General features: G+C 36.1%; 1 protein-coding gene across 1 annotated transcript; it reads left to right on the top strand.

The window, feature by feature from the left end:
- Nucleotides 1–9,113: 9,113 nt before the first annotated feature.
- HCF208 (chaperone (DUF2930)) lies at nucleotides 9,114–10,927 on the top strand. Its single transcript, XM_078977228.1, has 6 exons — nucleotides 9,114–9,440; nucleotides 9,611–9,682; nucleotides 9,753–9,896; nucleotides 10,082–10,241; nucleotides 10,322–10,501; nucleotides 10,772–10,927. The coding sequence occupies exons 1-5, from the start codon at nucleotides 9,129–9,131 to the stop codon at nucleotides 10,498–10,500; spliced, it is 867 nt and encodes a 288-aa protein (XP_078833354.1). The 5' UTR covers nucleotides 9,114–9,128; the 3' UTR covers nucleotide 10,501; nucleotides 10,772–10,927.
- The last annotated feature ends 6,742 nt before the right edge of the window (nucleotides 10,928–17,669 follow it).

Genomic DNA, 17,669 nt, shown 5'->3' with positions numbered 1-17,669 from the left:
CAACAAGCGCTAACTCTATAGTCGCCAAGGTTTACTTTAACATGCGCTAACTCCATAGTCGCCAAGGTTTACTTTAACAGGCGCTAACTCCATAGTCACCAAGGTTTATACAATATACACTAACTCCATAGTCATCAATGTTTATACAATATGCACTAACTCCATAGTCACTAAGGTTTATACAATAGGCACTACGTCTCATAGTTGCCACTATGTCATCTACCCATGTTCTACCCAACATATTTTGTAGATATAAAATACATATATAGTTTGAATCATTTAACACCCGTAAAAAAACATCAATTCCAAGCCCATCTCAAATACACAAATAATACATAACACATAGCACGTATTTCATAGCTAATATTTTATATTTATGTCTTAGAATAAAGTAACCACACACTCACTTGATTAGACGATGCTCGGACAACACTACGGCTCTTCAAGTAGAACTTTTCGGTGAAACCGGGATATCTTCACACACCGGGTTTCTCGCGGACAGAGCTTCGGCTCGGAAACTCTTTTCTTCTCAGGATCTTCGGGCTTCGGGACTCGCTTCGGGTCTCGGGATGTTATCGGGGCTTCAAGGGGTGGGGTGGGGTTAAAATAGGGCTTAGAGGGTGTATCGGGTGTGGGAGAGAAGGGATGGAGCAACCATAATCGATTGGCCCTTCAAATCTATTTATAGGGCAAAATTTGCCATTGCCACGTCGTGACACCTTTTTCCACGTCCTGGGCTTGGTCGTCCCTTCATGCGTCATCGCAAGTTGCGTCTGGGGGACTCCCGGAGGTGTCAGAAGACTTGCCACATCGTGGCACTTCTTGGCACGTCGTGGTATCTGACAGTTTTGGGGTTTCGCGCCCCGAACTTCAGAAATTCATAACTTTCGCATACGAACTCCGTTTTCGACGTTCTTTATATCGACGCGTACGTGAGATTATGATCTACAACTCTTGTTTAGACTCTGTTGGCTAATTTTGACTTTATTTTTAATATATTATAAATATATTACTTATATATTATTTTTAGTAGGCTGGGACAAGAAAACTCCGTTTGAAATTCATAACTCCTTCATCTGAACTCCGTTTTCGTCTGTCTTTTTATCGTTGGACTACTATCGAAGAGATCTTCGACTCTCGTTTAGATTGTTTCAGCTAAAAATCACTCGATCTCATATTCGAGTATTCGGGTTGCATACCGCTAAGTCAAAACTTCGGAAAATGATAACTTCCTCATACGAAGTCAGATTTGGGTGTTCTTTTTATGCACGCTCTCGGTTTAACATATTCTACGACATTCATTTAGATCACTAAGGCTAAATATTGCTCTAACGTAAATTCACTTTTTACGTCATTCAGTGCCATGCCGGTTCTGTCGCGAAACTTCGACAAGTCATAACTTCTTCGTTATAACTCGAATTTCGGCGTTCTTTATGTGTACGAAATCCTTGTAACATATGCTACAACTTAGTTAAGATTATTCATTATAAATAATCTTCTATAAAAAAGCCATTTTTGACGCTTATCGTATCTAAATTAACTAGCGCTGATCTACGGGCGTTACAACACTCAAGGTAAAAGTCCATTTTACTCTTTCCTCACTTGGCCCAAAATCCAAGGCCCACCAATAGCATCAAAATCCCATTATGGCCCAACTTCCTAATTGGCCCAAAACCCATCTTGGGCCTAATCCAAGGAGGCCCAAACTCCTAAAAGGTACCTAAAGTTCCAAATGGGCCTAAGCATAAAAAAGGCCCACATACATAAAACTAGGGCCCAACTCAATTAATTCGATCCCAACTCATCATGACTCAACATAGTCAACTCAATCAAGGGAAAGTCAACGAGGCTGCTATTATGTCGTGAGAAGCCTTTCTCACGTCGTGAGCCCCAAGCAGATGACCAGAAATGAGATCAAATGCTTCTCACGTCGTGAGACCTTGTATCTCATGTCGTGAGAACAATCTGAGGCTAAAACCTAATTTTAAGTCCTTAATCCATTAAGTCTTCAATCCTACTTCTTTCAAAAGCTAACAAGAACTCCAAAGGCCTATAAAAATGATTACTTGATGGACATACATGCCCCAAGAATGTCCTAAACCCACCTTAGGTCTAAATGAAAAGAAATTGTCCCAAACTCAAATAAGATTCGTAAATTATAACCACACTCCAGATCCATAAGACTAAATCATATAGAATAACTCATTGATCCATAAAGTTGCCAACTTTATGGATCCCAAGCATGCAATCCAACATAAACATGCAAAAAGGAGCTTAGAATTTAGATCTAGCAATTTGAGCTCATAAAGATTGGATCTTAGACACTTATAATGGCCCAAAATGTGCACAAGATGATGATGATGAAGCCTCCTTGCTGAACCAACACTCTAGAACCTCTTCTTATTTTTCTTCTTCTAGCCACCAATACACTAAAATGGATCCAAAATCACCAAAGTGAATTAGGGTTAGGGTTTTTTGAGTTAGGAGAATGTGGAGGTTGAGAAATGAACTCTAAAACCGAGATAAGGGGTCTTAAATACATGGGAAACCCTAAAACTTCATGGGCTTGGGCTGCAACGATCCTTACATCGCGAGCTCTTATTACTCTGTCGTGAGCTCGGTCCCATATAGAATCCTCATGCGGCCCTCCCCACGTCGTGAGCCTCCATCCCTCATGTTGTGAGGAGCCATTTTTCACCAAAATCCAACATTTTAACACTCTGAAACCCTAATTCGATTTATTCAAGAAAAAATGTTACAAGTAAATAGCTAAAACCCATAAATACATGGAAATAGGATGTTGCATGCACCAGTCTCAAAATTCAGGATCTTGGGCTGTAACATCAAAGATGGAGTTGGCGTAGTTTACATAGGTCTTCTTAGGCTTGAGACTAGTGTCTTCATTCTTTCAACTAACATCTTATATAACGTCCGTAGATCCGGGCTAGTCAATTTAGAGGTAATAGGGGTCGAAAATGACTTTTCGACAAAATATTATTTAGAATAAATAATATTAACCAAGTTTTAGAATATTTTGCAAGGTTTCCGTACATATAAAGAGTGTCGAAATCCGAGATATAACGAAGAAGTTATGACCCGTCGAAGTTTTGCGACGGAACCGACACGACACCGGGAAGCGTAAATAGTGATTTTATGATGGAGGACTTTTTAGCCTTAGTGATCTAAACAAAATTCGTAAAATATGTTAACCGAGAAAATCCATAAAAAGAACGCCCAAATCTGACTTCATATGAAGAAGTTATGATTTTTCTAAGATTCAACTTAGCAGTGCACGACCCGAAACTCGAATTTTAGTTCGAGCGGTTTTTGGCTTACGTGACTTAAATGAGATTTAAGGGTCTCATTAATAGGAACTTAACAGTAAAAAGACAGACAAAAACAGAGTCCGTATGAAGGAGTTACAAATTCTTCGCGGTCATTTAACAGTCTAAACGCCTCGTACTGTTAAATTTAAGATCGGTCGAGAGTTAGCCGACGGAGTCAAAATGAAAGTTGTAGATATTATTTTTACCTACGCATCGATATAAAGAACGTCAAAAACGGAGGTCGTATGTAAAAGTTACGGATTTTAGAAGTCGGAAGTGTGCTGTGCGAAAATGGGTGATGTGACACAATCTTGGTCATTGCTTTCTCCCCAAGTCTTGCAACTAGATGGTGACATGAGGCACCAAGTTCAACCATTTTCACCCTATAAATAGAACCTCTCCCACCCTCATTTTCTTCACACCTTTCTCATTCTTTCTTCTCTTTACTCTCTCTCTCTCTAGAACCTCTCTCTAGCCCCGATACCCCCCGAAAGCCTAGGGAACCTCCCTAGCACGAGGCGGAAGCCCCTGAGTGCTCAACGGCTCTGAGAAGAAGAGCTTTTCCGCACGGGAATGCTGCTCCAATACTACCAGAAGAGCAGCTACTATCAGTCCTAAAGAGCCAGTATCCGTCCTTCACTCTTAACTTAAGGAAAGGATAGACCTTAGCGCTTCCTCTTGATCACAGTAATGCGGGAAGTCTGGCTAAAGGAAGATAGCATATCATAAAGAGATGAAAAAAAGAAAAATGAAGGCGTCAGCGAGGGACCTCTATCAAGTCATTATCTGATAGCTTTCACAGGGCTTCTTGCTAAAGAGAAATTTACATAGAGAGCGACTGATTCCAGGCTTAGTATCTTCGGTTTCATCTTATAGGCTGACTTGCATCACACTAGTGGCGAAGAATAATTTCACCATAAAAAAAAAGAACTCGGAGCCTAAAGTAAGTCTACAAGAAGCTGGCAGAGCTTTAGCCATTGGACCACATCGATCTATCCTACCTAAACAGTAAGCCTTTTCTTGTTCGTTCTTCGAATGAGGCTAGTGGGGACTAATTCCTTCCGGCTAATGAAGAGACTACTCCAGTCTTCCCATTCATTCCCATCCTTCTTCCACAAACACCTAATTCGGAAAGAGAACAATAGACTTGCAACTATAGTCTAGGAAAAAGCTTCTCTTTGATAGCGGTCATAGGGGAGTTCAGAAAGGATCTGATCGTAGATAGAGACTGAAACCTGTGCGGGGGTAGGGGCGGATGTAGCCAAGTGGATCAAGGCAGTGGATTGTGAATCCACCACGCGCGGGTTCAATCCCCGTCGTTCGCCCATCAATAAATGGACCATTTGTTACGAAGACAGAAGACAAACCTAGAAAGCTTTTTTTCTGCAAGTCATTTCGAGGCTTCAAACGCATCCAAGCAATTGGTATCCGATTGAAGCATAGAAATAGATTCGCGTCGTGACATATGCTACTTTTGTCTTGCTGCAATGGAGTGATTGCTGCTCACGTGCACGGGCATCTACTGATTCACTTGATGACTGATGCTCGGCCACTGCTGCTGCTACTACAGAGTATTCTTCTCCTTGGTTCCGGGATGTAGTTACATGCTCATGATAAAGCCTGGTTTTCTATAAAACCCGTTGTAAGTGAGCTACGCCTACGCTATTTTTAATATAGCTTTTATTTAATTATATTAACGTTATTAAGAACATATAATAAGTAATTGGGCTATTATTATGGGTTGTATAAGTATTATTTAACGGTTATATAATAGTAATAATAGCTAGACTATTAATTAGTCTCGGTGAATAATAGACTAAACTCTAGTGGTAGTAATACTTGGTTTCGTCGAAGGAAATTATTTTTTTCAAGAAGTAAAGCGTTGTCTGAGTTCGGAATCACCACCTTTTCAAGTGAGTGCATAGTTACTTTCATCTTACACATAAATATGAAGTATTTTATATAAATTACGTGTTATGTGTGCATATTATCTGAGTACTTGTTGTCTATGCTAAATGAACGATTTTATACATGTTTTAAATGATTTAAACTATATATGTATTTTATATCTACGATAATGTTGGGGTAAACATGGGTAGATATAATAGATGGAATATGAGTTGAATGATCAGTTTAGAGGTGTTATAGACCACGAGGTGAGGGTGAGAGGTGGACGATGTGAGAAGCCTTTTTCCCAAATGATGACCCTGTCATTCAGCAGAGTATGGATGACAACCACGGATTATTCTAGACTGTCCAGTGGAACACTAGCAGGCTCGTAACCTGTAGGTGTTGTGAACGATGTGTTCACCCGGTGTACTCTAAACCCTGGTGATCATGCAGACTTGATGCCTAAACTCTGGTGATCATGCAGACTTGATGCCTAAACCCTGGTGATCATGCAGACTTGATGCCTAAACCTTGGTGATCATGCAAACTTGATGCCTAAACCATGGCGACTATGCAGACTTAGTGTTTGTTGTGTAAACCGTGGCAATGATGAACTTTGTGCCGATTCCTTAGGATGATCCTTAGGAATGAATGAACGAGGAATAGCTGATTGTTAGGGTAGATCCTTAAGATTAAAGAAGATAATGGGGATGGGTAATTGGGTTGATTGTTTGATTGTTTAACCATAATAATTATATTATTGTGGGTTGAAAACCCTATGTACTCACCAGGTTTCCCAACTTGACCCACTCAGTTTATTTATATCACAGGTGTTGATATGAAGTCACATTACACTGAGAGATTACAGAGATGTAGATCACTAGTGTAAATAAATGTAAGTTCTGTTTATGCTTATGTATTCGTATTGACAATGATATCCCAAACGTTTTAAAATGAATAAAATACGTTTCTTCGAAAATATTTTGATAACGTATTTATCGTATTTTTCTGGGAACAAATTCCGCAACATTTTTATGAAAAGAAGTACTCTAATTTTTATAAAGCATAAACAAAATCGGTCTTTTCTGGCCGTGAAAATGGGGATGTCACATCTTATTGGTTTCGCTTTACTCAGTGATATGTTGCTCCATTATGGTTAGTATAGATATGATCTCATTGTTCAAGACCATAATTGGTATTTATTGGGTTGTACTTCCCAAATATTAAACTGATGATGGTGTTGGAACGGTCCTTCTAGGGATCTCAACATTCCTTCTTTGTGAGGTGACAACATGAGGTGTGGGTAGGTTCTGACTAGTGAGATGGATGGAGTAGTTTTAGAAGTGAGTTTTGGTAAAGAAGACATCTTTGATACAAAAATGTGTAAGTGATTAAAATCTGAAAAAAAAAAAATTTGAGATACTTTAAATAGAAAAATATGATACCACCACTTGGGCCACAGATGGCGCCAAATTGTTTTGGCAAAAAATTAACAAACTAACTTTGTAACCAAATTAGTAAGTGTGGTGTAATGTTTAAAATAAGATGTTAAATACTGGAGTGCTTAAGATTTTGAAATATGTCGAAGATCTTGGTTGTGCCCAAGATCTAGGTGGAAAATAATAGTGCTCGAAGAGCTATTAAGTTAAAGTGTAGTATTTTTGAGATGTAAATGAGTTTATTTGGTACAAAAATAGTGTTAAAGTGAGTGATAAGTGAATATACGTAATGATGCTTTAAGATACTAAAAAGGATACCAAGATACCAAAAGATATCATAGTAATTTTAATAGATAAAACAAATTAACAATTTAGTGAATGGCAGGGTAACATGTTATTGATGAAGCAACAAGTGAATGAAAGTAAATGCAATAACATAGTAAATTACAAGGAAAACACTTAATCCTTTTGGATCTCCGACATAAAACCTCGAGAGGTAATGACATCACTTGCTTTAGAACTTATATTAAATTGAAATAAAATTAGAAGTGTTAGATGATCTTAGAAATGGTGTGAGTATGCTCAATTGTCGAGAGAATCAGAGAAGTAGCTATGGAAGTGTATATGTGTGCATCAATCGGCGAGTTTTTATCAGTGACGAATCTAGAACAAAAAACATGTGGTTCCTTATGTAAATAAAATTGAAAAAATGTGAAAAAGTAGGTCTTTTGAGAAAAATAAGTTAGTTCTTTATTTTTTTTCTATATATATTTGTTGTATTAAGAGAAAAAAAGGTAGGTCCTAGGATCTACCTTGTGAATGACTAGCTATGCCACTGGTCTTTATATACATAACAATGATAACTATATTTTTGATATGCTTGGGATTTTTTGTGATCTTCGATTGACCCGACTTTTATGAGAGTCTTCAACGCTAATGAGGCATTAACCACATGTGGTTTGACTTGGCCTATTCATTTTTCATCAAGCCTCAAGTTCCTATATAAGATTTCACGAAAAACACAATGACAATCCAATATATTAATTAAATCGAATATCTTGGCTTTGCCAATATGTTAGTACAAGTTCAAGATATCAAAGTAGTAAGTCAAAGTTTCTACCCACAACAAATCGGGTATGCTAGGTATGGATCCTTTGGGTTTAGGGCTAAGCACGTCCAAGACCCGAAACCGAAAATTTGACTGGGCTTGAATCAATTGACTCGAAAAAACCTCTTGCGTATTATTGCTCGAAATTACCACAAGAAAAAAATCCCGAGTGTTATTTGTAGTTGAATAAACATGTAAGGACGATCCAGATGCAAAAAACTTAGGAACCAGACGTATAATTTTAAGCAAACAACATGGACAATTTCAGTAATTATTTCTTAACAATTCAAGATATGAAATCCGCATCTAACTCTGAAATTCCAATTCTAAACCGGTTTCAAAATCCATATCCGGCTCCAACTTGGTTCCAATCCCCAACCTGATTCAAAATGGTATATAAATAAGTTTACGTGATACTAAGGGTGAACATGGTGCGGTTTGGTACGGTTTTCAGACCAAACCGAACCGCAAACCGCATGGTGCGGTTTTTGCATTCTTAAAACCGTTGGGTGCGGTTTTGCAATGGTTCGGGTTTTCGGTTTTTAAATGCGGTTTCGGTTTGTATCGGTGCGGTTTCGGTTTTTAAACCGTGTTAAGAATTTGGTGCAGTTATTTTTATGTTTTTTGGTGCGGTTTTTTAAAACTGTAAGAACTGAAAACCATGTGTATATAAGCTTGTATTGTGCTGTTTTTTTTAATACATTCATTTTCAGCTCAAAACAAAATTACATAATCAAAAATTGTTAGTTGCTTAAAATACAATTTGTGACAACTCTCACAAAACTAATTAATAATTGAAGGTTGGTTGATTTTGACTTAATTTGTTACAAGCTTATTACATGTAATCGATTAGTACGTTTGGCTAACAATAAAACATTTCTTTTGCACCTCATATAGTCTTATACAAACACAAAATAAACATATAATAAATATATTATCGTTTATAATTATTTTAAATAGTATATATAATATACATTGATTGATTTATTATTATACACGCTTACGGTGCGGTTCAGTTTTGGTGGATCGGTTTTTAGGATAGAAACTGCACCACACCGTTGACCTTCGGTTTTTGCAAAAATTAAATCCGCACCATTGGTTTTTGCATCGGTTTCGGTTTTTCGGTTGCGGTTTATTGCGGTTTATCGGTTTTTCTTTAGTCGGTTCGGTTTTTGCTCACCCGTACGTGATACCGTACAGTAACTGAACCGGAACCAATTTGTTATGGATCCGATGACCGATTCCACAAATAATCAAATTTTGGGTTCCAGATTTTCGGATCTATTTGGGTCGGGTCTAGACCCGTGTACATCGTCTACAACAGTTTGCGCACCCGCACGCAGTCATCAGTCCTCAACCCTCAAAATGAACCATAGCTGTACCCTGTTCCTTACTCCCTCCACTATTTGCTCCAATTTCGCACCCAAATTCAATGGCCTCAACACTTTCAAGATTCTCACCAACACAAGGAAATCATCCAAAATAAGCTGCTCTGGCGCCGACAATTCTCAAAATCAACAGCAACAACTCAATCTATCTGTTCTTCGCTTCACGTTAGGAATTCCTGGATTGGATGAATCGTATTTACCCAGATGGATTGGCTATACATTTGGATCTCTTCTGATTTTGAATCACTTCCTGGGTTCGAATTCAACCACCGTGACGCCGGCCCAGCTTGTGAGTAATTTATTTGAGTCAGGATTTTGAACGAACAGGTTATGTGCAATCCGAAAGAAGTTATATATCCTCTTTGAAACATAGAGGTCCTGCTTCAAAATCTTTCCATATACGTTTATAAAACGCTGAACCTTTCCAATTGATTTTGTTTAATTTTTATGGCTTTTCAGAGAACGGAGATACTTGGTCTTTCTTTGGCAGCATTCTCCGTCATGCTTCCCTACATTGGGCAGTTGCTGAAGGTGAAACTTTTATTATTTTCTTCTGGTTCTTCGTTGTCATCCTGATACTTAGAAAGAAACACAAATTCAGGGTGCTACTCCGGTGATTCAAGCAAACATCCCTGAAGGCGCTGAGCAAATCTTTGCAATGTCACCGCATATATCTGAAACCATGAAGGAGGATTTAGCCTGGGGATCCTACACACTATTACGTAACACAAACACCATTTCTGTGGTATGTCATCACCATGTCCAAAACTTGCATTCTACCATCTTAATCAATGGATTAGTTTGTCTTTTAAGGGTTATATGCAAGAAACAGCAATACACATATAAATGGAAGGATGTTGTTTCTTGCATTAAGTCCAATTTTTTTTTATTGAATATGCTATTTTTTTTGTTTGTTTAACTGGTATATAGCTTATATCTATCCAAGATGTGATATGCGTACGTGGCTATTGGAACACACCCAAAACCATGAGCTTATCAAAAGAACAAGCTGTTGAATGGTTTAAGGAACAAATACAACGTATCGGCCTCTTTAATCTGACAGATACCCTTTATTTTCCTCAAAGATCAGGTGAATTATCATATGGTTCAAAAGATTTCTAGCTGATAAAAATTAAAATTAATGAAATGTGGTAAAAAAAAAAAATTCAGATTCTGAGCTCTGGGACATGCTTCCTGAAGAGACACGTTCTGTATTGGTTTTGCCTGTGCTTAAAGGGAACAACTCTAAAGACAAGATTACAGGGTTTGTGTTGTTGGCATCGAGCATTAGTTATGCATATAATGATAAAGATAGAGCCTGGATAGCAGCCATTGCTAAAAAGTTTTGAGGTAATACTTACTTAATAGCCCCTGTTACTTTTTGAGTTAATGGGTTAAGCACTTAATGCATATGGTTGTTACCTTTTGACTTAATTTGGACAAAATCACAAAATGACTTAATAGGTTAAGCCAAAAAGACATTGGTTGAATGTATCAAGACACCAATCATTTACCTGTCTACCTATTTTCCTTTTTTCTTTTTCCCTCCAAAGTCATGTTAATTAAAATCGATGAATGTTGTGAACCTACTCTGATTTATCAAGATTCCTTGTGTTACAGGGATTAAGAAGAGAAGTTTTTTTTGTATCTGGGGAGTGTTTGGATGTGTGTTTTGAAAGTGATTAGCGGATAATCAGCTGTAAAAACAGTGTATAGTAGGATATTATACTTATGTTAAGATTGAATGAAATAATAAATAAAAGAGTATACAAGTAATGAAGTAGGTTATGGATGTATGTGTATGTGTGAAAATGACAAAATGGGAAGGGTTTGGCATTAAATTACTGAAAACGATGGGAAGGGTTTGAATCAATATCAATACATATGAAATGTAAATTCCATTGACAAATTTTATAATAGAATTAAGAGATAAACGACTGTTATAATTTGTTTAGATAAAAGCCAACGTTTAAATCAAACATTGTATCTTTCAAATCTAATGTCGATGTCAATGACATCTAGTCACCGGTCGGATTTACCGGCTTGTTACAATTGATCACAATTATTCACTTTAATTTAATATGCCACAGTAAACAACTAAACATCGTAATGAATCATGACATGGTCGCCTCTAATTTATGTTCCACCGCATTGCACGGGTAGAAAGCTAAAATCGGTGCTGCTATTTTTCTAAATAACCTTGAGAAAATCCGGTGCAATGGGATTTTCGTAAATAAGTGGAACTACGGTTGATATATTAAAACGTATTCATTAATTTTTTTTTCCAGTTCAACCTATTAAATTGTGAACTACTCCGGTTAATGTGTGAATTGTATATATTATTTTGTGAATTTACTCCTTTAAGTTGTGAATTTCGATGACAGGAAATCAATTTAGCATTTTTTTTTTAATTAGTTTATATTAACTTGTGAGTAATATATGTTAAGTTCGTGAATTGTATTCATTATAATGTGAATTTTATTTTGTTAATTAACTTGTGAATTATATAAATTTAAAAAATTATAGAATTATTTTTTTAAAACCCCGACTTATATTAAGTTGTGAATTTACTTCGTTAAATTATGAATACTGTAAAAAATTCACCAAAAAAAGAAAATTAAAAACAAAAACATGTCCTACTGTTTCTCTATCTAATGCCAAAGAAGTTTATCTCGTGTGTAATGTAAAATTCATTCAACTCATTCATTAATTGTTCAGAACTCATACAAATCATAATATGAAATTATTAGAGTACAAATTATTTCAAATGTGGAATCAATGAGGGGATGATGTTGTGCCATCACGTCACGTCCTTCCATTTGAAATTAGAAGTACCTGAAACCATAAATACAAACTGTAAGCATAACGCTTAGTGGGTTCCCCAAGTACCACATACCATACATGAAAAAAGATAAATACTATGAGCCAAATCATAGTCATATAGTAGTTTCCTGCCATGGGCCAAACCATGGTCTTTTCGTTCAGTGCTGAGAGCCAAATCTTGGTCTTGCATACAAATGTTAGGGGTCAGATCCTGGTATTTCATACAAATGCTAGGGCCAGATCCTGGTATTCCATATAATCATCACAAAGCATCCAAAATTCTACACAACAAACAATGAGCCGACATTGATGCCTTCGATCTATGGGTCTAGTTAGGAAACTCACCTCAATTGTTGAAAAACCCAGATAAACGCTCAGGCTGTTGGACTGAAGAAATCCCCGTGCTAACTCCAAATGGTGCACAATAAAGAGGAGATGATTGATCCAAAGTCTTGAGAGTAAAGCTTACTCCTTGAAGGCCATTCTTCACAACCAAGGAAGCACACAATCACTCCAAAAATCTCAAAATGCTCAAAATGAACTAGGGTATGCTTAATTGGTATATTTAGATCGTATGTATGTAAATTATGAGTTTCTTTTAATGTAACCAAATATTCAGATATGCAGTACAAAGCTACAAATATATATAGTTGTTAAATATTTTTGTAGAAATATAACGTTAAACAATGAGAAAGATATAATTTGATTGTGTTTTGAGAAGATTAACGGTTTTATAAATTGTGCTTCTTTCATCTAGGAGACAAACATCTGTATATCTGAACTCTAAAGTAATATGTTGCACCAATATGAAGAAATGTAATAACATTTATTTACAGGTACCAAGTTTTTACAACATATACCAAAAATTTTGGGATCATTATTTTGACAAAAAACAGTCTATTAAAAAGTTAAAGGTTGAAAAATGGAACTTTAATATATATATATATATATATATATATATATATATATATATATATATATATATATATATATATATATATATATTGGGGTATTTCGTCTAAATATGTTTTTTATTTGTAGTAACCAATGTGGAAACCGTTGTACAAGTTGAGATGCAGAAGTTACAATACGTCGTTGCCTAGGTCTACCCTTTAAATATTGTGTTTCGCTGATTGATGTGGTCGAAGACTTCCAAAAACGTGAGCTCATGTTGAACAAGAAACCCCACCTATTGTCGAAGATTTCATGAGAGTGATTCATGGAGTTTACCCCAGATTACTGATCGAGAAAGAACTTTGCAAGAGTGATGCAACTCCGCAAAGAAACACCCTGATGCCTCTCCCCATGATCAAACAAAAATAGATTTTGAATCTTTTGGTGTTGCAAGATGAAAAAATTGATTTGTACGTTAGTAGACCGAATGAAAATCCCTACAAAGTTGATTTGGTTTTAGTCGACCTGAACATGTGTGACTCCAGGCCTCCAATGTCATGCCTCAAAACTCCATGGAAGCAGGTTTTGATTGATCACTTTGGCAAGATGATCATCCAGTTGTGGGTTTTCTGTTACAAAATAACCCAGATAAGCATGCACTGCTCATGTTACTCAAGGACGTTATGAAGAATGAACCAATACATCTTGGTTGATCAATTGTTGCTGGTAAGAACATGAACATTGCAGAGAGTTTAATAGCTGGGAAATGGAAACAAATAGTATATCCATACTCGAAGGCAATGTATGATTGCTGTCATTTCCTTGTCGTGTACTGGGTATCTCCATTCTGTGTCATTTAGTTTCCAGATTTCGTAGGCTACTAGATGGTTATTTTGTAATAACATTCCTCCAATCGCTAAGTCTGACTGTAACAACATAATTTTTCAAAACAATTTTTTTTCATTTCTTTAAAACATAATTTCATTCAAAACAAACCATAAAAATCCAATGTAACGTAGTCATAATACAAAACGTGTCAAATCGCAAGATCAAATATATCCTAATATGCATGCGTGTGTGTGTGTGTACGAGTCATGTCGGCGCCTTCCCACGGTCCTCGCTAGTACCTGAAACACATAACACAACAACTGTAAGCATAAATGCTTAGTGAGTTCCCAAAAATACCACTTACACACATACGCCCTTCCAGGCCATGACCTTCCTGTCCATGTGTCTCAGGGGACTTCCGTCCCGACCCGGTAAACCTTCTGGTCCTACCCGTGTCGACCTTTTGGTCCATAACTCTCTGACCTTCTGGTCTACATCATAATGCCTTCCAGCCCCTAACATAATGCCTTCCGACCCATATCAAGCATAACATACATAACGCATACAAAATAGGCAACTTAGCATACAGTGCATATATCTTATAGCATACCAGACCTTCCGGTGACACATAGGTACCCTTCCAGATACAGTATAGTGAGAAGACACACCTCGTATGATGTCTAAAGTCTTACGTGCTTGATATCTCTGAATCCCGTAACCTCGACCTAGCCTCGCCTAATCACATCAAATAATCATTCTAAATCATTAACGGCTCTCAAGGCTATACTATATTCCTTTCTAAAATTCCACGGAAGGGTAAAAGACCATTTTAACCCTCCCTGACCTAAAAGTCCACATGTTGATTAAAACCCTAATAGTTAACAAAAATCAACAGTAAGCAGTACGCGGGGCGTACCAGCTCCTGTACGCGGGGCATACTCTTGCGCTCCAGAAACGGGGTATGCGACCCCCTACGCGGCGCGTACTGGGATTACGCCCAGCGTAATGCCCGGTTTCTTTATTCAGCATAGAAGTTATATATCCTCTTTGAAGCATAGAGGTCCTGGTTCAAAATCTTTACATATACGTTTATAAAATACTTAATACATACATACATACATATCTTCTTGCTAAGTAAATAATAAGATAAAATAAAATACTACTAAGGGGCTGTTTCTTTTTGAGTTAATGGGTTAAGCACTTAATGCATATGGTTGTTACTTTTTGACTTAATTTGGACATAATGACTTAATTATTAAGTCAAAAGAACCTTGGCTTAATGTATCAAGACACCAATCATTTACCTGTCTACCTATTTTCTTTTTTTTCTCCAAACTCCTGTTAATTCAAATTGATGAATATTGTGAACCGTGATTCATCAAGATTCCTTGTGCTGCAGAGATTGAGAAGACAGGCTTTTTATACCTGGGGAATGTTTGGATATGTATTTTGAAAGTGATTAGTGGATAATCATCTGTAAAACGTAAAAACAATGTATATTAAGATATACTAGTATTTGTATATATTTATTTTAGATCGAATGAAATAGTAGATAAAAGAGTATACAAGTAAACTTGCACTAGCTTTTGATAATTAGTTCTGTTACTATCCATTTAAACTGTTCATTAGTTGACCCCTAAATAATCAAATAATCATAAGCAGAAGTAGGTTATGTGAAAAGGACAAATCGGGAAGGGTTTAGCATTTAATTGATAGGAGACTCCTTGAAGAATGAACGGTCCAAGAAGCAAGTCTTCCAGACTGTATACAGGTTTGAAATGGGCCCAATTAGAAATTTGATTTGCTTCATCTCTCTATATCATTATAACTAGTCTACATCTACATATATAATAATAAAAGTAAATTACATGTTTTCTCCATTAGGTTTGGTTTCTCCAAAATATCACATTTATTCCACATGATTCATTTATTGCAGTTTTGGTCCCTATTTTAAACCGTGTGACAGGTTTTGTTCCTTGGCCTTCACCTTCGTTAGACATGAATCTTGTAAGTTATGGGAAACCATTAAATATGCAATAACTTTAATAATAATAATAACAATATATGTATATCTTCATTTAAGAGTGATAACTAAGTTAAATGGCTGTGGCATGTGGCATGTGGCACTAAGTTGCACGGAAACGGATACGGCAACGGGAAACGGATACGGAACGGAAACGGGAAACGGCAAAACTCAAAAATTCAAGATACGGATACGGCACAGATACGACAATATAAAAATACGAAAAAAACATATATATATATATATATATATATTAAAGAAATTCCAAAATAATGGATATAAAATCTGAATTGGTGAGTGGTGAATGTGTGAATGATTTCTAAATTATTTTCTTGTTCTTGTCTTCTTGATCGACGACACAGAGAGGCAAGGGCGCAAGGCAATAAAAGTCGTTCACCAATCACCAAGGAGACACCGACACACTAGGCACCAAGCAGCAGCGAAGCAATCGTTTTAGACTTTAGAAATTAGGCTTGTAAATTGTAATCGGCTAACTGTAGAGTAATAGCAAGTTAGCGTGCGATATAGGACTATAGCCCATTACCCATTAGCACATTAAAAGCCCATGCAAAAAAAAAAAAAAAAAAGGAAACGTGGAGGAAACTTACATGAAACGTTTCTAGAATAGCGGATACTTTGCCGGAAACGTTTCCCGGTGTTTCACCGGCGTTTCCGTTTCCCAACCGTTTCAGATACGGGAACGGCTCCTCTTTGGGCGTTTCCATGCATCATAGATGTGGCACAATGCCATTGGTTGCCTCTCCCATTTTAAAACAAAATATATAAACATATATATGAGGTTTTAAATTATAATATTTTTTTTCTCTATAAATCAAAAGGAATATCGGTATATTTATTATTATTATTTAATAATGATAAAGAAAGAAAGAAAGAAAGTTGGAGTGGATTTAATTGTTAATGAACTTGATAAAACTTGATTTGACTGGGTCATATATACAATGCAAAGAGAAGAGAAGAGGGAAAAAACCTATTTTTCTAATGATTTCTATTGGTACAAATCTATGCATAAACGAAAGTTGAAATGATATGATTATGCGGTTTTTGGTAAGTTCGATACATACAGCTATTTGGGTTTGCAAGATTTAGTGTAGCTAAGGACAACAACAGCAGTTGCATTTTCATATGTAAGATGTTTCGGGTTTGTGTTATTTTTGTTTTTTTTAATAATAGAGAGAGAGAGTGAACATGCCACATGGGTGGTATTAGTATTGTTTTGGTTGGTTTTAGGCAACTCAGTTGATGTTTCAGTTGTAAGTCTGTGTGTGTTTTCTTCTTAGAATCATTCAATACAGAACAAAACAAATCATTTTTTTTTTTAATTTTATTATGTATTGGATTGTGACGAATCTCTATATATATTTTATGTTTAAAATCCATTTTATTGGTAGTTAAATATTTCACCAATATGTAATATGTAAACGTCTTTTTAAAATTTAGGAAACTAGAAAGTTAAGTAATTCGACGTAATGAAAAATCGTGAAAATGTCTCAATCTGTCAATCAAAATAACAAAGGAAATTCATATAAAAATTCCCAGTTAATCAAATAAAATTATGATTATGAAATTAGAAATATTATATAGATTTTTAACATAGTTTGAACTAGAGATATTATATCGGTTCTGAATTACCACAAAACATCGTAACATGGTTTTTCTGGCACACTGACAATCGCAAAAGTTGTGGTTGAGAAACCAAATCAAATTAGATTTTTTTTTTTTTTTTAAAAGGACACCTGAATTCATAAAGCAAAGTCTTTGCAAGTTAGATACAATAAAAGAAAATTATTGTTATTGGAAATTTTATATACATAATAATAACAATAATAATAATAATAATTGTGGGGTCGAAAGAGGATTGGGAGAAGAGGAAGGGCAGGTAAAATTGAGGCATCTAATTGGTTCGACTTCTAAGACAAATTCCATTGCTTA

The sequence above is a fragment of the Lactuca saligna genome, chromosome 2 (genome assembly GCF_052625555.1).
Source record: "Lactuca saligna cultivar CGN05327 chromosome 2, ASM5262555v1, whole genome shotgun sequence".
NCBI lineage: Eukaryota > Viridiplantae > Streptophyta > Magnoliopsida > Asterales > Asteraceae > Lactuca > Lactuca saligna.
The sequence above is the reverse complement of the archived record's forward strand: the minus strand, read 5'-3'. Positions and strand labels throughout refer to the sequence as shown.

Coding starts and splice junctions, on each gene's coding strand:
- HCF208 (XM_078977228.1), top strand. CDS start 9,129: ATGAACCATAGCTGTACCCTGTTCCTTACTCCCTCCACTATTTGCTCC. Junction 9,683..9,752: donor ACATTGGGCAGTTGCTGAAG/GTGAAACTTTTA, acceptor ACACAAATTCAG/GGTGCTACTCCGGTGATTCA. Junction 9,897..10,081: donor ACACAAACACCATTTCTGTG/GTATGTCATCAC, acceptor ACTGGTATATAG/CTTATATCTATCCAAGATGT.